Source organism: Mandrillus leucophaeus, unplaced genomic scaffold, assembly GCF_000951045.1.
Source record: "Mandrillus leucophaeus isolate KB7577 unplaced genomic scaffold, Mleu.le_1.0 Scaffold432, whole genome shotgun sequence".
Classification (NCBI taxonomy): Eukaryota; Metazoa; Chordata; class Mammalia; order Primates; family Cercopithecidae; genus Mandrillus; species Mandrillus leucophaeus.
In genome coordinates, this window is record NW_012104610.1 from 1,249,602 (window position 1) to 1,273,175 (window position 23,574).

Genomic DNA, 23,574 nt, shown 5'->3' on the forward strand with positions numbered 1-23,574 from the left:
CCAATGCAATAGTATTCAGAGGTGGAGGGAACCTTTAGGAGGTGATTAGGTCGTGAAGGTGGAGACCTCATGAATGGGATTAGTGCCCTTACAAAAGTGGCTTTAGGGAGGCTATGTGTCCCTTCTGCCATGTGAGGACATAGCAACAAGGAGCCCCCTTTGAAGCACAGAGCCCTTGCCAGACATCAAATCTGCTAGAACTTTGACTTTAGACTTCCCAGCCTCCAGAACTGTGATATATTTTTCTGTGTGTGTGTACATATATATATATATATATATATTTTTTTTTTCTTTTTTTTCAGACAGAGTCTTGCTGGAGTGCAGTGGCACGATTTTGGCTCACTGCAACCTCCGCCTCCCAGGTTCAAGTGATTCTCCTGCCTCAGCCTCCTGAGTAGCAGGGATTACCAGTGCCTGCTACCATGCCCAGCTAATTTTTTTGTATTTTTAATAGAAACAGGGTTTCAACATGTTGGCCAGGCTAGTCTCAAACTTCTGGTCTCAAGTAATCCGCCCGCCTCAGCCTCCCAAAGTGCTGGGATTACAGCCTTGCCACTGTGCCCGGCCAAATTTCTGCTGTTCATAAATTACCCAGTCTAAGGTATTTTACTATAGCAGCCCAAAAGGACTAACACACACCCTCAACTCTGAAACACTATCATCTCCCATCTGGACTATTACAATAACCTCCTAACCCTCTCATTGAGTCACCTCCTACAATCCATTCTTCTCAAAGCAGCCAGAAAGATCTTTTTAAAAATGTAAATCAGCTCACATCACTCCCATTTTGAAACCCAATCAAAGTCTTCTCATTATACTCTCACAATAAAATTCAACATGTACTGCAGCAGCTACAAGGCCTTATAAATCTGACCTTGCCAGACTCCCTGACCTCATACAACACCATTTTTCCTTTGCTAACTATGATCTATCGCACTGGCACTCTTTTTTTTTTTTTTTTTTTTTTTGAGATGGAGTCTGGCTCTGTCGCCCAGGCTGGAGTGCAGTGGCACGATTTTGGCTCACTGCAACCTCCGCCTCCCAGGTTCAAGTGATTCTCCTGCCTCAGCCTCCTGAGTAGCAGGGATTACCAGTGCCTGCTACCATGCCCAGCTAATTTTTTTGTATTTTTAATAGAAACAGGGTTTCAACATGTTGGCCAGGCTAGTCTCAAACTTCTGGTCTCAAGTAATCCGCCCGCCTCAGCCTCCCAAAGTGCTGGGATTACAGGCTTGAGCCACCGCGCCCGGCCTCGCACTGGCATTCTTTTTGGTCCCAGGACATACCTTGCTCATTCCCATTAATTTGTACTTAGAACCTTCACCTGAAACATATGTGCTTCCACATCTGGAAATTGCTAGGTCTTCACCATTCAGGTCTTGGTTCAAATAGCATTTCCTCCGAGGCTTTCCATAACCACCCTATTTAAAGTAGCCCTTCTCTTCCAGTCATCTTTATCACATTATGTTACTTTTCTCAAAGCACTTGTCACCATCTGGAGTTATCCTGTTTATTTGTTATCTGCTTTACCACGTTAGAAACTAAACCTAATATGAGCAAGGACCTCGGTTGTCTTGTTCACTGCTGAATTACCGGGACCTAGAAAAATGTTTGACACTGAAGTCACAAGTATTTGAAGAAGGAAATAATGAATAATTAATACAGACCACAAACTTAATAAATGTTTACTGAATACATGAGTGAATGAATTAGGGAGATAAATAAAGGGCAAAACACAAATAAGTGAAAGCACTGCTATTTAACACTTTTATAGCTGCTCACTTTTCTCCATCCTATTGTCTTTGCTCAAGCTCAGGTCCCCATCATCTCGCTCCTCAAGTACTGCAATATCTCCTAACTGATTTATTCTCCTTTTTCCAACCTGATCCCTCCAAAAGTAACTTCCAAACTTCAACTAGACTTGGTCATTGAGACACAGATCTAACATGTTACTCCTCTGCTCAAGACTCTTCAGTGGCTCTCTACAGCCCAGGCTTTTTAGCACAGTCACTCACTGCTATCCCCTTATGTTTAACCTAAATTCCAGTCATACAGAACTTCGTATAGTTTCTAGAATATTCCACGCTGTTTAACGTCTCCAAGCCTTGCATATCTTTTCATTTTGCTGGACCACTCACTCTTCCTTACCTCACTGATTTTGACTATCTATTGAACTCAAACTTAATCCTCAAGAACAAACTCAAACATCTTCTCCATTAAGTCTTCAAGGATTCCTGAAGCAGAGTTAATCACTCCCTCTTTTGTGTCAGCACAGTACTTAACACATGCTGACACTATACTACAATCATCTGTTCCCATGTCTGGTTTACCTCATGACACTATTAATCTCCTGAGAGAGTTTTCATCTTTGTGTCCCCAGCACGGTATCTAGCATATATCAGCACTCAATAATTGGTGACTGAAGGAATGAATAAATGTATCCAAACTCCTCAGTCTGGCATTCAAAAATCAACCTCATGTTGGCCCCAACCTACCTTTTCTAATTTAGCTCTTACTCTTCTCTTACTTGCTAATCACAAATACATCCTCATTTCTCAACATTTACCTCTAGCGTTCATTCCTAATGCTCTAATGAAATTCAAATCATCCAGGAAGGCCGAACTCCACGAAGTCTTCCCTAGCCATACCAATGAGAGGGACTTACTTCACCTACAATACTTTGTTTCTTTCTACTAGAAAAAAACATTTAGTACTTCCTATTTTAAAATTATGGCCACTATCTTTCCAACTGGACTACAAGTCTTACTTTTCTAACTAGACTGTAAATTCTCTAAATACAAGAAACATGGCTTTCTCTCAATCCAAATTCCTAACACAGTGACTTGCACAAAGCATGCAGTTATCAGTAAATATGTCATTAGTGAGGAATCATATACTTAAGGATTAGAGATTTCATGCCTTTATTCCTTTATACATGTGCTTTTACCTTGGCCTAAAGAGGCCTCCTATCCACACGGTAAACTTTTAAGAATCAGCCTAAATGCCATACCCTATGGGAAGTCTTCTTTAATGCTCCCAAATAGACTTAAGTACTCCTTCTTCTGCACACCTGTGGTATCTTGTACATAATTTAAAACTCTACTCATCATACTATATTGTCATTATCACTTGATGGGTTCCTCTCCCAACTAGACCATAACCTCTTTAGAGCAGAGATAGTCTCTTTATCCATTTATTAATTCCCAAGACTAAAAAGAGTACCTGGCATAATTAAGTGCACAATAAATATATAGTGACTTTTGAAAATAGTGAATCCATGTCATAGTGTATACCAGCAATAGTGTACATTATAACATGAAGACATGAGGTTGTATCACCAGGTTCAAATACCACCTCCACTTATAAGCTATGTGACCCTGAATAAATTACTTTTCTGTGTCTCAGTTTTTCTCATCTGGAAAATTAAGATCATAACAGTACTAAAACAGAATTAGCTCTTCCTCTTCCAGTAAGCAGCCTAAGATGAGCTGTGAAAATGGTTGCCTATTAATTTGACCCAGAACATCCCACAAAATCATGCAAATCAAGACATGAAAATCTTCATATAAGGAGACGCAAGAAACTGCCCAGGCCATGGGGGTGGAGGGAAGTTGGGGGGGCGATGCAAATCCAAAAAGCCACAAAGTATCTGAAAGATGTCACTTTATAGAAGCAATGTGGCATCAGTAAGTGTGCCTAAGTCAAACACTGAGGCTAGGCACAGGGTTCATGGCCCAAAAAGAGTGAGTTTTTGCTGCACACACTGAAAAATGCAGAGTAATGCTGAACTTAACAGTTTAGATGAGCTAGGTGCAGTGGCTCACACCTGTAATCCCAGCACTTTGGGAGGCCAAGGTGGGCAGACCGCCTGAGGTCAGGAGTTCAAGATCAGCCTGGCCAACATGGTGAAACTCCATCCTACAAAAATACAAACATTAGCCAGGCATGGTGGCGGGTGCCTGTAATCCCAGCTACTGGGGAGGCTGAGGCAGGAAAATCGCTTGAACCCGGGAGGCAAAGGTTGCAGTGAGCCGAGATCGCACCATTGCACTTCAGCCTGGGCGAAAGAGCGAGACTCCATCTCAAAGGTTAAAATAAAGAGTTAAGATGTATTAATAGATTATCTGGTCATCGAACATATCCAGGTGCATGAAGCACCCAAGATGCACTGCCATATTTACAGAGCTCAAGACCAAATTAATCTATACATGAGCTCCCCTGCCACACTGAGATGATCCTACCAAAAAGGAGAAAATCATTACTTAACCAAAAGAGGTGGTTGCACAGAAAAAAAAGATCCCAGAAGAAATGGATCAAACAAAAACGTACGGTAGGAGAATAAATTCAGGATAAAATAAATTCAAATAAAAGGTTTTTTAAAAGAATTAAGGCCAGGAGCAGTAGCTCACGCCTGTAATCCCAGCACTTTGGGAGGCCGAAGCGGGCGGATCACCTGAGGTCGGGAGTTCGAGACCAGTCTGACCAACATGGAGAAACTCCATCTCTACTAAAAACACAAAATCAGCCAGGCATGGGGATGCATGTCTGTAATCCCAGCCACTCAGGAAGCTGAGGCAGAAGAATCGCTTGAACCCAGGAGGCGGAGGTTGTGGTGAGCAGAGATCCACCACTGCACTCCAGCCTGGGCAACAAGAGCAAAACTCTGTCTCAAAAGAAAAAAAGAATTAAGAGATTACACTTGTGAAATGCTTACTTTACTGCCTGGCACATAGTATGCACTAAAAAAGTTAGCTATTCCTGTTATCATTAAAATAGGAGAAAAGACTTTTTGCAGGGCACTAAATGACAAGCTCAGAGGTAATTAGGCTCAATCCTATGGGCAACAGGGAGTAAAATGTCACATGAGGCTTCTAAGTAACAGAATGCATTGAGTTACTGATAACACCCTGTGAAAAAGGAGGACAAAATGAACAGAAACCTTGGCAGGGGTTATGCTCTCTGCCTCCCCTTTCTCCAGTCTCTCGCTAGCTGCCCGGGGCCAAAAACCCCATGGCCATGATCCAGCATCCTCTTGGGAAAGTTGCACTTTAGAGGGAACTAATGAGTTTATGTTCACCTACAAATTTTTCTCTGAGGAATAAAGGTAACAAATGACTTCAAGGGAAAACACAAATAACATAGAGATGAGAAATGACACAAGATAGATTATATTGGATTGCCTTCCACTGAGTAAGATTTCAGACCAAATAGAGCCAGGAGTACTGGGGCCTACATCCCCCAGAGGCATTCTCTGGCAGTGTTTGTGCCATGGCAAGTCAGAGATGCAAAGAAGCAGAATCTGGGAAAAAGTATGACGAGGACTAAAAAGTTGAAGCAATACAGAAATAAGAATCTAATCCAATCTGAGGGACACTCCGACAGAGGCATTCAAAGAAGTCTGACCATGGAATGATTAGCTCGCTATCATTAGACGGGTTCACATACACACTGGTGTCCATTTTCTGGGGATGTTCAACATGGGTGGATGGACTAGATTTAAGATTCATTTTCCAACACAAAAATTAGCTGGGCGTGGTGGCAGTGTCTGTAATCCCAGCTACTCTAGAAGCTGAGGCAGGAATCACTTGAACCCAGGAGGCGGAGGTTGCAGTGAGCCAAGATAGCACTCCAGCCTGGGCAAACAGAGCGAGACTCTGTCTCGAAAAAATAAAAAATAAAAATTCAAGTTCCAAAAATATTTGAATAACTACTCCATGCTAGCCACTGTGCAAGATTAGGTGCTGAAAATACAATGATGAAAAGAATGATAAGGTGCAGTCCCCTCAAGGAGTTCCCTGCCTAATGGAAGAGACAATACGATATGGTAAGTGCTGACAGAAATCTGTACAGGGAGCTATGGGAGCAGAAAGCAGTGCCGATGACTCATTGATAAGGACCAATTTGGCATTAATCTAAATGAATTCAATGAAAATATTTCATAGGCAGTTTAAAAACAAATACTGATATGGTCAAATAGTACGCATGCCAGTCACACTTTGCGATTTAGTCAACATTCCCTTTATCCTTGACAGAATCCACACCTACAAGCATTCTTATTTACTCAATAAATATATTGATATGGACTATGTGCCAAGCACTGCGCAAGGCACTGAGGAACGTACAAAGATGAGAAAAATAGTCCTTGCACTCAAAGAATTAAAACATTCCTCTTCATCTTCATCTTTCCTTCCCCTCTTCTCCTAACCCCCTTACTGATCGACTGACATATTAAATTCCTTCTGGAAGTAGATGTGTTATTAAGCCATAATAAAAAAGTGACCTGAAAAAGGCCAGGCCCAGTGGCTCACGCCTGTAATACCAGCACTTTGGGAGGCCGAGGCAGTGGATCACGAGGTCAGGAGATCGAGACCATCCTGGCTAACACAGTGAAACCCCATTTCTACTAAAAATACAAAAAAAAAAATAGCCGGGCGTGGTGGCGGGCACCTGTAGTCCCAGCTACTCGGGAGGCTGAGGCAAGAGAATGGTGTGAACCCAGGTGGCGGAGCTTGCAGTGAGCCAAGATCGCACGACTGCATTCCAGCCTGGGCAACAGAGCAAGACTCCGTCTCTTTAAAAAACAAAAACAAAAAAGTGACCTGAAAAAAAAGCAAGGGTGAGCTGGGGGTGGCAAGTATTGGAATGGGAATTTAAATGGAAATCTGCCAGGGTATCTGCCACAGCATGAGGTTTTGACTGAATTCCAAAGTCAAAGGTGATGGAATAAGAGGTTATATATAAGCCCTTTTGTCTACTCCTCCCCTATCACCATTTTTAATTCTGTCATCCCAATGTTAATTATGAGCACAGATTATTAAGAATAATTATAGGCCAGGCGTGGTGGCTTACGCCTATAATCTCACACCTATAATCCCAGCACTTTGGGAGGCCAAGGCGGGCGGATCACGAGGTCAGGAGATGGAGACTATCCTGGCTAACACGGTGAAACCCTGTCTGTACTAAAAATACAAAAAAATAGCCAGGCGTGGTGGCACGCACCTGTAGTCCCAGCTACTCAGGAGGCTGAGGAAGGAGAATCACTTGAACCCAGGAGGCAGAGGTTGCAGTGAGCCAAGGTCGCGCCACCGCACTCCAGCCTGGACAACAGAGAGACTCCGTCTCAGAAAAAAAAAAAAAAAAAAAAAAGGAGAAGAAGAATTATATCTTCATTCATTCATTCAGTCAGTCATTCACTAGTATTTACTGAGTACCTGATGAGAGTTATAAGAAACACGGCCAAAATAAAACTCTGGGATCCAAGTCTTTCAAAGCTGCAAAAGATCTCAAAGGTCACCTAGTCCAAACCCACCATTTCACAGACAAAAAACTGAGGTACAGAGAGACTGGAATCTTTCCTGAGTTCACATATTTATATATTTATTGAGTCATACTCTATGCCAGGCACAAAGGATAAAGGAATGAAAAGGCCTTCCTTTCGAGGAGAACACAGTCTGGTGGGAAAGACAAATACCATGACTCCAGTTAAATCACCCCCGGAAAGGAAGACCCAAATGTACAAAATGGAAATGTCTAGTGTAGAACAGGATGGGCAGTATAGAGTACTCATATTGCCCGTCGTGGTTAACAGCACAAGCACTGAAGTAGTCTTGGATTTGAACCCCAGTTCTGTCACCTACCTGGCTGTATAACATTGGGCAAGTTACCTAAATTCTCTATGCCTCAGCTTCCACATCTATAGAATGAAATAGTAATAATAGTACATATCTTATAAGGTTATGGTATTAAATTAGATCATGAATCTAAGGGCTGGGTGCAGTGGCTCATGCCTGTAATCCCAACACTTTGGGAGGCCGAGGCGGGCAGATTGCTTGAGTACGGGAGTTTGAGACCAGTCTGAGCAACATGGTGAAACTCTGTCGCTACAAAAAGTTAGCCAGGCATGGTGGTGCACACCTGTGGTCCTAGCTACTTGGCAGGCTGAGGTGGGAGAATCACTTGAGCCTGGGAGGCCGAGGTTGCAGTGAGCAAAGATCACTCTACTGCACTCCAGCCTGAGTGACAGAGTGAGACTGTCTAAAAAAAAAAAAGAATGCATTTAAAACACTTGGCACAGGACTAGGCACAGAATAAGTAATCTGTATTATTTCACCCTCAGCACTCTTTTCTGCTAAGCCCTGGCTTCAGAACCCTTCTCAACACAGGCTTCTAAGTATCTATGATCAGGTGCTGTCACTGAGATAAAACAAATCTGCTATTACTAGTCTAGAATATGAGTCCACTGTTTACTACCTTATGGCTTTTTCCCCACTACACTTGCCACCACTCACTTTACATGCCTAAAAAAATCCAGAGGTAGTCAGATATCCAGACTAAACTTCAATCACATATTCCTTGATCCCTCAGTAAGATATTGGCTTGGACCAAAAATCTCTAGAGAAGAAAATCCCTGGCAACAAGGTATATTTACTAAATGTCTATAGGGAGAGAGCCACAGGTGAAAGAACAAACAAAAACCCAGTGATTACTGCTTGAAGAAGCAAGGGATGGGAACTTCCACAGTCTGCCCGCTGGGGGTTTACCAACTTATTTGGGAAAAGGAGATGTAACACTGACTGCCACTTCCTCCTTGATGTACCTACCGCACCCCCCTCACTATCACAGTATCTGTGACATATTTTGCATGTACTTATCACTCTTTCTCTACTCATACCAGTCTGTGAACTCTCTGAGGGCAATTATCACACTTTATCCATCTTGGTATTATCAGGCACACCAAAGTGCCTGGCACACAAATGTTTCAGAAGTTTGAGGACTAAGTTGAGAAATGAGGGAACAAACTTAAACAGAGAAAACAATAAAAGGCAAGGGGAAAAGGTATTAGTGTAGATCAGAAGAGTCCAAGAAGCCAAGGGAGCTAGAACTTTAAGGGGCAGGTGGAATTTCAAAAGGCAATAAGGGAAAAGAAAGGCATTCTAGGCAGACTGGACAGCACCAACAAAGCCTGGCAGTAATTAGAAACAGTACATAGAGTGCTACAGCCAGAAAGAGCTAGAGACGATTTCATCCAATAATTCAATTCTCATGGGGATGTCATAAACATTTAATAAAAAAGCATATACCATTAGGCAGAAGAGCTGGCATATCACAAACATCCACTAAATGGTAGCTATCATACTACTAATCAAAAATAATGATTATCAAATACTTATTGGGTGCCTACTGTATGCCAGGAACATACTGAGTGAAGAGAATACAATGGTGAGCAAGATACACTTGGACTCTGCTCTCTCACGAAGCTTACAGTCTAGTGGGGAAGGCAGACAATTTTATAATGCTTGGTGGGGCTGGCTTAGGCAAAGTACAAGTAGGCTGAAGGAACATAAAGTGGGGTCACCCAGGCTGGGCACGGGGGCTCACACCTGTAATCTCAGCACTTTGGGAGGCCGAGGTGGGTGGATCACGAGGTCAGGAGATCGAGACCATCCTGGCTAACACGGTGAAACCCCGTCTCTACTAAAAATACAAAAAGGCGGGCACCTGTAGTCCCAGCTGCTAGGAAGGCTGAGGTAGGAGAATGGCGTAAACCCGGGAGGCGGAGCTTGCAGTGAGCCGAGATCGCGCCACCGCACTCCAACCTGGGCGACAGAGCAAGACTCCATCTCAAAAAAATAAAAAAATTTTTTTAAAAATTTAAAAAGTGGGGTTACCCAATCAGTGGACTATAACAGAAAAATCCTTGGTTTTCAAAGGGTGGCTTCAAGCACCTTAGGGGTTCTGTTGAATCCATTCAAGGACCACAAGGCTTCAGAGTGAGATTTTGTTTGAATAAAAGGATTCATGACTAAATAAAGGTTTAAAAACCACCAATCTAGGCCGGGTGCGGGGGCTCACGCCTGTAATCCCAGCACTTTGGGAGGCCGAGACAGGTGGATCACGAGGTCAGGAGATAGAGACCATCCTGGCTAATACGGTGAAACCCCGTCTCTACTAAAAAATACAAAAAAACTAGCCGGGCGAGGTAGCGGGCGCCTGTAGTCCCAGCTACTCGGGAGGCTAAGGCAGGAGAATGGTGTAAACCCGGGAGGCGGAGCTTGCAGTGAGCTGAGATCCGGCCACTGCACTCCAGCCTGGGCGACAGAGCAAGACTTCGTCTCAAAAAAAAAAAAAAACACCAACCTAGTCCAATCTCCTCTTTTAACAAGAGTAAAACAGGGCCAAAGAGAGATAAATTATTCACCTGAGGCAATAATATTAATACCTCAAGTTAGCTGCAGGCTGGGATACCTGCTTTGAACTCTGGCTTGAGCTAGAAACTGCTCACTGAATCTGCATGATTTCATATCATTTTGGTAAATAAATAGGACTTGGGAGTGGACACATCCAGATTCACAGTCACTAGCCAGGCAATGCCCTGGCTGGCCCTATTGGGTATTGAAGTGCTTTTCTACCTTAATTCCCAAGTTAGCTTTCTGTGCCCAAAGGGTGCATCTAATTCCTTTCAGAGGTTGGTTAGCCTCCCCTCTGAGGAGGAAATCACTAGCTCCAGGAGTAGACTGACACAGTGGCTCACACCTGTAATCTGAGCACATCTGGGAGGCCGAGGTGGGCGGATCACCTGAGGTTGGGAGTTCAAGGCCAGCCTGATCAACATGGGAAAACCCTGTCTCTACTAAAAATACAAAAAATTAGCCGGGCATGGTGGTGCATGCCTGTGATTCCAGCTATTGAGGAGGCTGAGGCAGGAGAATCGTTTGAACCCAGAAGGCAGAGGTTGTGGTGAGCCAAGATTGCACCACTGCACTCCAGCCTGGGCAACAAGAGCAAAACTCCATCTCAAATGAAAAGAAAAGAAAAGAAAGAAAATGTTATTTTCTCCTCTGCCAAAACTGCTCTTTATCTCAATGAACCCTGACATACACAACTAAAGCTTTGAGATACACATAATTGTCTCAAGGGAGAGCCCATGACTAACAAACCATAAATAAGAACTTCAATGCAGTATCTACCCTTTCCAAAGTGTCTTCAAATATATCTCAATGAACCACAGCCAACTGTAATCATAGAAATGTAAAAGCCAGAAGGGGTCTTAGAGGTCATTTCCACAACCACTTCACCTAACCAACCAACCGATATCCAAACACCTATAGTCTCCAGTGATTGGGAGGCAGAAGACTACAACACTTCTTTAAAAATTCCCCTGCTGTGATCACCTGCCAATTTCTCAGTCCCTTCCTCCCATCTTAATGATCTCAATCAGGTAACCCAACTCCTCCAACCCATCCCACTACCAGACAAGTCTTAGTGCTTCCCAAGTCCACTTCTCCCTTTCTCTGAACCTCATCTTCAATCATCCCCAATCCTCCCCACTCTTCCCACACCCAACACACAGCAAGGGGCCTCTAAGATTCTGATCCCTCAGAGATCTCCCTGGTTCTATCTCTGACAACCAATCCCCTTCCTCCTACTCCTGTGATGTCTCTGTCCGTATGCTGGCATGTGCAGGATCACAAACACCACTAGATCTCAATGCCTCTGGCTTCAAAATCTTTTCATTTTCCTTTTTCACCTCTCTCTCTGCTTCTCTGCCCTGTCCCTTCACTCCTTTCACACTCAACATCTCCTTTCTCCTAGTGATTCCTTCAAGGACCACTGGTAATTTAATATCCGAGTCTTTAAATGCCTATTAGATAGGTAAAGGGAACATACAATCTCAAGGAGCTCACCTTCAAGGAACTCATAAGTCTAGAGGGAGAGAGAGAGACACTTATTTATCGTTTAAAACTCAGCAACTCCGGGAAGCCTTCCCTATCCCAAGCTGAACTGTTACACACTTCTCAGTGCCACCATTATATCTTTAATGCAATGACTATTCTTGTCTGTCTCCCACCACTAGATTGTGGGCTCTTCAACAGAGGAGCCCCTTGTCTCCCTAGCACCTGGCCCAGGATCCGGAGCAAAAGTCATAATGTTTATTAAGTGAATAAATGTATGAACTCCGGAATACAATCATTTATTCATCCACTTGTTCCTTCATTCGTTGACGAAAACTTTACTGAGCGTACATTAGATACAAAGTCTTAGAATGTAAGGATAAACAAAACATATCCAACTTTAAGATAACTCAAAGCTATACTACTAGTGGATTAGCACTCTTTCCAGGTCTGTGTCCCCAACCCCCATCCTAGGCTTAGACAGAGTCCTCTCCCACAGAGGAAGCCCTTGAAGAAATTCACGCCTCTCCAACTCAAACTACCTCTTAGCCCTTCGGTCCTACCCTAAGACCCCCAGCTAGTAATCACAAAATCTTAACACCCCCACCCCTCCGACCTCTCTCTCTGTCCTCCATCTCCAACCTTGAAGCTAATGCAAGTCTTCTACTCCCAAGGCCGCCTCGGAGTCCCCAAGTCAGGAGTGCCTCTGACTTCCCTCTCCACGCACCCGCCCCCTAGTCAGCTCCTTCCCTCTCAGGATCTTTCCCGTCTCTCCTAAGACCCCCACCTCCCGATACCTCACTGCCCCTCCTCTCAGTCTCAGGCTGAGTCTCTCCTCGTCTCTCAACTCCGCTTACCTCATCCAGCTCCCGTTCCCCAGCAGCACCACCTCCAACCTCCACCTCCACCACTGCCGCCATCTTCACGGCTCGCCCCCTCACCGCAGTCCCCGCGCGAGCCAGCTGCTTCCGCCGTTCAAGTGCTCCTAGCCAATCGGCGGCTCGGACTCCAGCAGAGGGGGCGGGGCATCAAAACAGGCGGAGACTGTCAGGCATCAGGAGGTTATCTACCTGATGCACGTTTCAGGATCAAGGAGAGAGGAGTCCCGTGCCCTTCCAAGCTTCAGGAAGGGAGCGTTCTTGGAAAATGAGAAATTTGAATCGCATTATTTTCAGTGGAACTATTTAACCAATTCTTCCCTTTGCAGAGCCAAATGAGAGAGTTCCTAAACGGGCAACTTTCGCGACGCTCCCTCAGTGTGGCCTCCAAGGAGCGAGACGTGGGGACTAGGAACTACGTTTCCCAAACTGCACTGAGGCTGACCCGGAAGTTTAAATTCCGCTCCCTCCACGAGAAAGAGTTGTAGTGAGTGAAAATAAACATTAAAACACACGCAAATGTATTTTCCTGGCTGCAGCACCTGCCGTCTTGCCTCGGTAGGAGTCATTTTCAAAAACAGCAGCTTCTTGAGGCCCAGGACGCATTCCTGTGCTACGGAAAGCGGAAGAGTAGCTCTCGGGGTCAGAAGGCGAAGGTTAGAGGGCCGAATTGGCGGGAGAATAGGTTGGTGGTCCACGATCTGAGGCAACGGTGGCTCCGCGAGGTGCACGGTCCCGGGTGAGGGGCTTTGGGATTTGTTGATGGGGAGGGGAGTGGCCGAGAGGGAGGAGGGGTGGCCATCAAGGAAATGAACGGAGCAGCCTGTTCCCGATGAACAGTGAAAGCAGAGGTACGGCTTGAGCTCCAGAAACTGGGAGCTGAAGAGCCTCGCGGGACCTCCACGGCCCCCACATTCCGCGTCTTAGTTAGGCTGTCATGCCAATTCATACATTCCTGCACACTTTTCTAACCCACATCCTGCGGTCCCCGCTTCTGCCGTACCCTCGTTTTTGTACACCATACTGCCCCACCCCTACGTATGCCTTCGTAACTGATTTTTCAGCAGCATGTGAACTCGATACCTTGCAAGCCTGTAGCCCCAGTGCACACGCCTCTGGGCGTCCGCCTGGATCTGTCTGGTGAATGGAACTAGGATGGCTTGTGAGTCCACAGAACGTCTAGAAAAGTCAGCTTTATATTGGGACCAACAGAAAATTACAGGGAATTATTTACATCATCTACAGGCATCTCATGTACTTAAAATAAAAATAATTATTTTCATTTTGTGAAACTTAATACGGAGAATGTTATAAACACCGTACACCCATCACCCTAAATTGACTATTGGCCTTATGATTTATTTGCTTACTCATTTTTTAAAAGCTAGGTAATACAATAAAAGTTAAACTTACCTGTTTTTTCTACTCTCAAGCCCATTACCCTCTCATCTTCTCCAGAAGCAACTATTATGGATTAGAATTAGCTTGTGTTCTCCCAATCCATTTTTAAAAATTATATGTAGCCATGACTATACAGTATTATATTGTGTTTCATTTTGTTTTTTAATCCAAGTGCTTTTTTTTTTCTTTGAGACGGTGTCTTGCTCTGTTACCAAGGCTGGAATGCAGTGGTTCAATCTGGGCTCCCTGCAGCCTCCGCCTCCTGGGTTCAGATGATTCTCGTCTCTCAGTCTCCCGAGTAACTGGGACTACGGACACGCCACCACGCCCGGATAATTTTTGTATTTTTAGTAGACACGGGGTTTCGCCATACTGGCCATGGTCTCGAACTCCTGACCTCAAGTGATCCACCTGCCTCGGCCTCCCAAAGTGCTGGGATTACAGGTGTGAACCACTGTGCCCAACCTGAGTGATACAGGGTCTGGCTCTGTCACCCAGGTGGACTGCAGTGGCGTGATAACTGCTCACTGTAGCCTCCATCTCCCAGGCTCAAGCAATTCTCCCACCTCAGCCTTCTGAGTACCTGGGACTATAGGCATGTGCCACCACACCTGGCTAATATTTTAAATATTTTGTAGAGATCGGGTCCCACTATGTTGCTGGTCTTGAACTCCTGGGTTCAAGCAATCCTCCTGAGCCTCTGCCTCCCAAAGTGATGAGATTACAGGTGTGAGCCACTGTACCCAGTCTTTTAGGTATAATTATTTGTCTTTATTTTATTTTGTTTTATTTTATTTCATTTTTTGAGACAGAATCTCACTTTGTCACCCACGCTGGAATGCAGAGGGGTGATCTTGGCTCACTACAACCTTTGCCTCCCAGGTTCAAGCAATTCTCCTGCTTCAGCCTCCCTAGTAGCTGGGATTACAGGCATGTGCCACCACACCCAGCTAATTTTTGTATTTTGAGTAGAAATAGGGTTTCACCGTGTTGGCCAGGCTGGTGTCAAACTCCTGACCTCAAGTGATCCACCCACCTCGACCTCCCAAAATGCTGGGATTACAGGTGTGAGCCACCATGCCCAGCCTAGGTATAATTTTTTAAATATGTTGTGAGGTAGGGATCTACTTTTGTTTTTCTTCTCATTGTCAACCAATTTCCTGAGCATCATTTATTACTTTATTGCTTCTGACAGAATCATGATGCTGCTCTGAAGTGTGGGAGATCATGAACATGACAAAAATCCACATCCTCAAAGAGCTTACTACTTAGTAAGGAGGCACACAGGGTAAACAAGTAATTACCAAAAAATGGCAGCAACAGTTTTTGTAAGGGAAGGAGTTCTCAAAGAACTTAATCTTGTGAGAACTACAAGCAGTTTGATTGTTGGAATTGCCAAATCAAGAGTGTTTATTTATTTATGTATTTATTTATTTTTGAGAGAGGGTTTCACTGTCTCCTAGGCTGGAGTGTGATGGTGCGATCTCAGCTCACTGTAACCTCTGCCTCCCAAGCTCAAGCAATTCTCCTGCCTCGGTCTCCTGAGTAGCTTGGGCTCCAGGCACACGCCACCATATCTGGCTAATTTTTTTTTTTTTTTTTGTAGAGATGAGATTTCGCCATGTTGTCCAGGCTGATCTTGAACTCCTGGGCTTAAGATATCCACCGTCCTCAGCTTCTCAATGTGCGGGGATTACAGGCGTGAGCCACCATGCCTGGCCTGAGTGTTCATTGACGATGAGAGATGGTGGAGTTTTTTGCATCAAATCACAAAAATATACTGTGAGTTTCTTCAAAACAGAGGCTATATCTTACTTATTTTTATTATTTTTATATCTCCAAAATCTAGCAGAAAGAAGGAAAGATATTTGTGTGCCCAGTGAGTTCCCGTAGTGGGAATAGTGAGCTTTAATTAATCTGAGCCCTAGAGAGGAGACTCAGGACTCATTTTTCATTCTTCTGTCTTTGAAGCCTTAGCCCCATATTGGCTGTGGCCTGTGAGGAGTGCTTGATGTTTGAATGGCATTCACTAAGAGTTTGTTACTGCTATTGCTACAATCTACCCCACTTTGAATCCTTTATGACTGTGAGCCCTTTGGAGCACAATTTTTATGGTCATTCATTCAACAGACATTTGCAAATCAGGAACTATATTCTCCCGTTTACATTGGGTACACAGAAATGAATCAGACATGAAACCTGTCCCCCAAGAGCTTACAATTTGTCAAGGGACAAAGAAGACATATCCCATATAATTGTAATATGAGGCACTCTGTTAAAGGCTAAGTGAGGATTGACAGGATGGAGCTGTCACCTTAAGGTGTTTCAGCAGAGGAGAGGTGACATTTGAGCACCAAAGATGCATTAGATTTGGTAAATGGGAAAGAGAAAGAACATTCCAATCATAGGCAATGGCATGAGCAAAATCTTGGAGAAAAGGGAAAAAAACTTTTGGTGGGGAGGGTAAGCAAAAAGACCATTATGGCCAGGAGTATATCAAGAGTCATGGACTCATATTTTCAGGAGCCAGATGGGTAATAAACATGAATAAAATAGACAGGGTTAAATATTTGAAGATATTCCACCTAAAGACATTCAGACAACTTTAAAACTCCTCTCAGCAAGGAATTGTTGAAGCAAGGTGATGGATGCATGAGTTCATTATACTAATACGTGTGTTTTTGCATATATTTAAAAATTTACCTAAAATGTTTAGCAAAACACAAAGTACAAATACCCATGTGAACTTTTTTTTTTAGAGTTAGGGTCTCACTCTGTCATCCAGGCTGGAATACAGTGGCACCATCATGGCTCACTGCAGCCTCCAACTCCTGGGCTCAAGTGATCTTCCTGCCTCAGTCTCCTGAGTAGTTAGGAATACAGGCACATGTCACCACACCCAGCTTACCAAGGGTTTTGCATAAATCAGCAAGTCTTTGAAGATGTCTAGTAGAGGAATAACTTCATGAAAAGCTAAATGTAGGAAGATTCATTTTAGGAGAAGAAGAAAAAAAGTTGTGTCATATATTTTGTTGAACATGTGTTGCCTATCCTTACCATGTACTAGGCTCTAGTGATATAAAGGTGTATAATTTAAGGCACAATTCATGCCCTTGAGAGCTCACGTATATACAAATCCAACATTAACATCTTAATACATTATTTTGCACTTGCTGCTGTGTTGCCTTCTGGTTGCATTCGAGTTATTTTGTGTTTTTCGGAGCCTCATCAGCTGATCCAAACCTACTCCCTGCCACCACTCCCACCAGGCCCATGTTGGTCATGGACTAACTCGGCCGGGTGCAGTGGCTCACACCTGTAATCCCAACACTTCGGGAGGCCGAGGCTGGTGGATCACGAGGTCAGGAAATCGAGACCATCCTGGCTAACACAGTGAAACTCCGTCTCTACTTAAAGTATAAAAAATTAGCCGGGCGTGGTGGCATGTGCCTGTAATCCTGGCTACTTGAGAGGCTGAGGCAGGAGAATGGCATAAACCTGGGAGGCAACACTTGCAGTGAGCCAAGATCGCACCACTGCACTCCAGCCTGGGTGACAGAGTGAGACTCTGTCCCAAAAAAAAAAAATAAAGAAATGAACTGACTGCTGCAAATAACTCCTGTTATCACAGGCACGGCTAGTTTGTTTTTCTTCTGTTCTCTTTTTCAGGAGTGATATGAGGATTCTTGCTTTTCTGGAAGCTAACACATAGTCAGTGCCAAAGTAGTGACAGAAGAAATCTTGGGAGGAAGCATTTTTGCCTTGTACTTGAAACAGCTGCTGGGCCACCATGGCTCCTGTGAAGATCAGCCATGTGGTATCATTTTCTTCTCAGGTATATTAATCAGCAGGCATGATTTGTTTTCTTGATAACTGAAAGGAGTGAAAAAACAGGAGTCTTGGCTCCACTTTCAGGAAACTCCCAATCTAACAGAAGAGACATTGTGAGTTCAGAGTCTAAGAGAAGAAACAGCTCTTGCCCTCAGGTTGTTCCCACAGAAGTGCAGGAAGCGCAAAAGAAGTATTCTCAGAAGTTGAAAGTACACAAAGCAGCACCCTCAGGATTCCAGCCAGTTTGAAGGGCTCTGGCAAAGCTGTAAGACCAGAAACTGCACCAGGATCCTCAGAAGGGGAGTTCGATCATTCTATCATTGAGAACAGGGCAGGGCACTTGAGGTAATCCCAGACTTGTGAGGATATCACCACCACCATCAAGTGTGATCTCAGCCTCCTTCCTGAAAGTTCTACAATATCCCAATTAGGGCTAGATTCTAGGCCCTGAGACCAGGCCTGATCTGATGTGGTGATTCTTAGGGACTTCCCACCCTTTCCTCTCCTGTCACTGCTCTATTTACTCCTACTCGCCCTCTTCCTCTTCTGTTATCCTGGTCTTTCTCAAGGGGTGCCATTGGCATTTGGGGCCATAAGTCTGTATTTTGTAGCAATATCTTTTGCATGATGAGATATTTAGCATCCCTGGCCCCCAGGCGTCTTAGTCATTGTGACAGTCAAAAACATGCCCACACATTTCAGGGAGATCCTTAGACCAGGCATGGGACTCATGCCTGTAATTCCAGCACTTTGGGAGCGTAAGGCAGGAGGATCTCTTGAGCCCAAGACTTCAAGACCAGCCTGAGCAACACAGGGAGATCCCATTTCCACAAAAAATTAAAAATTAGCCCTGTGTGAGAACATGTGCCTGTGGACCCGGCTACTCAGGAAGCCATGGTGGGAGAATTACTTGAGCCCAGGAGGTTGAGGCTAACAGTGAGCCATGATTGTGCCACTGCACTCCTGCCTGGGTGACAGAGCAAGACCCTGTATCAAAAAAAAGGAAAAAGAAAAGACCCTTAGAGGATCTTTAGGAACTAATATATTAACCCGTATTCTAAGAAAAATAGTATTACACTTACCCTCCTTACCTGCATGGTCAGGCTAAACAATTTGCTTCATAGACTTTTTATTTTTTTTAGACGGAATCTCGCTCTGTTGCCCAGGCTGGACTGCAGTGGTGTGATCTTGGCTCTTCACAACCTCTGCCTCCTGAGTTCAAGTGATTCTCCCGCCTCAGTCTCCTGAGTAGCTGGGACTATAGGCACATGCCACCATGCCCAGCTAATTTTTGTGTTTTTAGTAGAGATAGGGTTTCACTATGTTGGCCAGGCTGGTCTCAAACTCCTGACCTCATGATCTTCCTGCCTTGGCCTCCCAGAGTGCTGAGATTACAGGCGTGAGCCACCACACCCGACTGCTTCATAGACTCTTAGCCTTATAAAATGCTAGAGAACATTAGCTAGTTTCAAACTTTGTGTTTTCAGCTGTACTCTGTAGAGAGACCCACTTCTGGAAGTGGAAAGGGAGAAGGGGACAAGTATGTCCTTAGTCCTCCCTACCTGTGCTCTAACCAGAGCTCTCCTTTTATTTATCAAAAAAATATGCACATGTGCATGTGCACACACACACACACACCAGTGTAAGATTTCAGTTAAAAGGGTTTTATTGCTAAAACAGAAAAGGTTGAAAACCATGAGTCTGGTCTCTCTCTTTCACTTATGGATGAACACATTTAGATTACAGGGCTCATACCTGTAATCCCAACACTTTGGGAGGTTGAGGTGGAAGGATAGCTTGAGGCCGGGGTTGGAGACCAACCTGAGCAATGTAACAAGATCCCATCTCTACAAAAAAATTTCAAATAGCCAGGTGCGGTGGCTCACAGCTGTAATCCCAGCACTTTGGGAGGCTGAGGTGAGCAGATTGCTTGAGCCCAGGAGTTCAAGACCAGCCTGGGAAACATGGTGAAGCCCCATCTCTACAAAAAATACAAAAGTTAGTCGGGTGTGGTGGCATGCACCTGTAGCCCACCTCCTCAGGAGACTGAGGTGGGAGGTTCCTGAGCCTGGGAAGTTAAGGCTACAGTGAGCTGCGATTGTGCCACTGCACTGTACCCTGGGCAATGAGCAAGACCCTGTCTCAATTAAAAATACAAATTAACTAGGTGCAGTGGCATACACCTGTAGTCCCAGCTACTCACTTAGGAGGCAGAGGCAGGGGGATCACTCAAGTGATCTTTGCAGGGATTTGAGGCTGCAGCGAGCCATGATTGTATCACTGTACTCCACCCTGGGCAAGACCCTGTCTCTAAAAAAAAAAAAAAAAAAAAAAAGAAGAAATTTGTTTGTTTGTTTGTTTGATATAGGGTCTCACTCTGTTGCCCAGGCTGGAATACAGTGGCCCAGTCTCGGCTGACTGCAACTTCCGCCTCCCAGTCTCAAGCGATTCTCCTGCCTTGGCCCCCAAGTAGCTGGGATTACAGAAGGAAAGAAATTTAGACCCAGAGAGAGAAAGTAGTTTACTCAAGATCTGTCAACCAAAAAATATCTGACTTTAGGTTAGAACTCATAATTTAATATCTCAATATCATTATTATTGATTTTGATTAATCACTTTATATCTAAGCATCAGTTATAAACTTAGAATAAAAATATTTGACTTTCTTATCCCACAGAATAACTATAAAGATAAATAAATGTCCTTGAAAACATCTTGGCTGGGCTCGGTGGCTCACGCCTGTAATCCCAGCACTTTGGGAGTCCGAGGTGGGCAGATCACCTGAGGTCGGGAGTTCGAGACCAGCCTGACCAACATGGAGAAACCCCATCTCTACTAAAAATACAAAATTAGCCAAGGGTGGTGGTACATGCCTGTAATCGCAGCTACTCGGGAGGCTGAAGCGGGAGAATTGCTTGAACCCGGGAGGCAGAGGTTGCAGTGAGCAGAGATCACGCCACTGCACTCCAGCCTAGGCAACAAGAGCAAAATTCCATCTCAAAAAAAAAAAAATCTTATAAATGAAATAGCGTATCATGGTGGTTAAGAGCTCTGCTTTTAGGCCGGGCGCGGTGTCTCACACCCGTAATCCCAGCACTTTCAGAGGCCTAGGCGGGCAGATCACAAGGTCAGGAGATTGAGATCATCCTGGCTAACATGTGAAACCTCATCTCTACTAAAAGTACCAAAAAACTTTAGCCAGGTGTGGTGGCGGTCGCCTGTAGTCCCAGCTACTGGGGAGACTGAGGCAGGAGAATGGCATGAACCCGGGAGGCGGAGCTTGCAGTGAGCTGAGATCACGCCGCTGCACTCCAGCCTGGGCAACAGAGTGAGACTGTCTCGAAAAAAAAAAAAAAAGCTCTGCTTTTGGCTGGGCGCGGTGGCTCACACCTATAATCCCAGCACTTTGGGAGGCCGTGGTGGGTGGATCACGAGGTCAGGAGTTCAAGAACAGCCTGGCCAAAATGGTGAAACCCCGTCTCTACTAAAAACACAAAAAATTAGCCAGTCATGGTGGTGAGCACCTGTAATCCCAGCTACTCAGGTGGCTGAGGCAGAGAATTGCTTAAATTCAGGAGGCAGAGGTTGCATTGAGCTGAGATTGTGTCACTGCACTCCAGCCTGGGTGACAGAGTGAGACTCTTGTCTCAGAAAAAAAAAAAAAAAAAAGAGCTCTGCTTTCAGAAACCTGGGAATTCTGCTTTGCTTGGTTATTGAGCCTATGGCCTTCAGTAAGTTTCTGAACCTCTCAGCTTCAGTACTGATCTGTTAACTTGGAAGTAATAATAGTAACCACCTAAGAATTGTTGTGAAGATTAAAGGAGGTCATCTGGTAAATGAGATAGAGAAGAATGATACCTGTAAACCACTTGGCACATGATAACAGAATTCCTATGGCCTCCCATCTAGTGCCTTGTCTATCATGTTAGGATGACTGGGACGGTTTGGAGTTTTAGGGACCCCTCATTTGTGGGCATCCTTTTTCCCTTGGGCTCAGTGAGATTCCTGATTTTCTCCTCCTCTCTTACTTAGGATCCCAGGTATCCTGTAGAGAACTTGCTAAACCCAGATAATCCAAGGAGACCTTGGCTCAGCTGCCCTCAGGACAAGAGTGGGCAACTGAAAGTAGAACTACAGCTGGAGAGGGCAGTGCCCATTGGCTACATTGATGTGGGTGAGTTCTCTGTGGCCTAGGAATCTCTGAGGAAGAACACAGGAATGATAGTCCCCTCTAACTACTCCACTAGCGTGTCTCAGTTCATTCTGGCTGAGCAGCCTTTATGGAATAAGTTTTACCTGGGTGTCAAACGGAAATGTGGCCCTTGCCCTTGGAGCAGATCTGTGTGGAGAACTCCAAGGGCTCTATTCACGTAGAATACAATGTGAATGGTGCTCCTCAAATTATGCAACATAACTACCATGCTTTGATCTTAGTGGTTTGGGTAAAACCTTAGGACACTGAGGTAATTATAAATCCCGGCCAGGCACAATGGCTCATGTCTGTAATCCCAACACTTTGGGAGGCCAAGGTGGGAGGATCCCTTGAACCCAGGAGTTTGAGATCAGCCTGGGCAACATGGCAAAATGCCATCTCTACTAAAAGTTCAAAAATTAGCCAGGTGTGATCGTGCACACCTGTAGTCCCAGTTACATGAGAAGCTGAGGTAGAAGGATCATCTGAGCCCAGGAGGTTGAGGCTGCAGTGAGCTGGGATAATGCCACTGCACTCCAGCCTGGGCAACAGTGAGACCCTGTCTCACAAAAAATAAAAATAAATCACAACAAATAGAACCTGCATACACCTGTAAATGTCAGTGTCAGGAGGATGCTGGAGAGATGAACTGTGCAAGGATAATCCAAGAAGGCTGAATAGGAGTTTATGGATTGAGAAGATTGACCTTAGAATTCTCTGGAATCTGAAACTGTCAAGTCCACTGGTCTGTTTCGTCAGGACAGAGAGATGTCAGGCTCCCTAGCAAGGAATTAAAAGAGACAGAATTTAGCGCTCTCTACCAGGGCCAGAGGACAGAGAAGCAACAAGTCTCTTGAATCAGGGGAAGGGTTCTGGCTGGAAGGAACATGGTGATTGTGTGACATTGGTATTTAGTGGACTGGAGTCTCATTCCACTCCAGTTACTGGCTCCCTGTGGGACTCCACATATCGATAAACCTTTCTGGCTTTCAACTAGCTGTGAAGTAGAGAAGTGACCTCCTTCCACCCTATTCCTTTGTCTTCAGATGTCTCATCCCTCTTAACCTTCTCTCAACCTTTTGTCCCCAGGTAACTGTGGCTGTGCATTCCTGCAAATTGATGTGGGCCGTTCTTCCTGGCCCCTGGACAGACCTTTCGTCACCCTGCTCCCTGCAACCATGCTAATGTCTCTAACTGATTCAAAGCAGGGGAAGAACCGCTCTGGGGTCCGCATGTTTAAAGATGGTAAAGAGGGCAAAAGCAGAAAAGATGGGGGTGGTCTTTATGAGAAACAGAGATGCAGTACTAAAGAGGGCTGTGAGTGCTATTAGGTGTAGACTGTGAGAGGGAGCCTGTGCAGGGGCTTAGTTATATCTGTTGGGGGCAAAGGGTGGTTAAGGAATGGTGTGCTTCTGTGTGAGATCTGTGTGCTGAGGATGCATGCTAGCTGGAGAGATGGAGATTTATGAACTATTTATATTTATACATAACTTGTGGTTCGGTAGGGCCCAATATATAGCACACACACACTTGTTGATTATTTTTGTGGCCGGACGCGGTGGCTCACGCCTGTAATCCCAGCACTTTGGGAGATCGGGGC

General features: G+C 44.8%; 2 protein-coding genes across 4 annotated transcripts in view; one reads left to right on the forward strand and one right to left on the reverse strand.

Annotated features, from left to right (window-relative positions):
- The window catches only part of RNF121 (ring finger protein 121), a 73,327-nt gene extending 60,374 nt beyond the window's left edge, over positions 1 to 12,953 (reverse strand). For 2 of the 3 annotated variants that reach the window (XM_011993703.1, XM_011993702.1), the window contains exon 1: positions 12,530 to 12,930. In XM_011993703.1, the coding sequence (XP_011849093.1) occupies positions 12,530 to 12,534 (5 nt within the window). In that variant the 5' untranslated portion in view covers positions 12,535 to 12,930. Of the gene's footprint in view, positions 1 to 12,529 lie in introns of all 3 variants that reach the window. The other variant, XM_011993701.1, reaches the window with a different exon arrangement.
- Positions 12,954 to 12,999: 46 nt separating this feature from the next.
- Positions 13,000 to 23,574, forward strand: part of LOC105549268 (short transient receptor potential channel 2-like) — a 27,049-nt gene continuing 16,474 nt past the window's right edge. The window contains exons 1-4 of the mRNA XM_011993731.1: positions 13,000 to 13,289; positions 17,621 to 17,786; positions 21,815 to 21,956; positions 23,064 to 23,219. Coding sequence (XP_011849121.1) covers positions 17,742 to 17,786; positions 21,815 to 21,956; positions 23,064 to 23,219 — 343 coding nt within the window. The 5' untranslated portion in view covers positions 13,000 to 13,289; positions 17,621 to 17,741. The remainder of the gene's footprint in view (positions 13,290 to 17,620; positions 17,787 to 21,814; positions 21,957 to 23,063; positions 23,220 to 23,574) is intronic.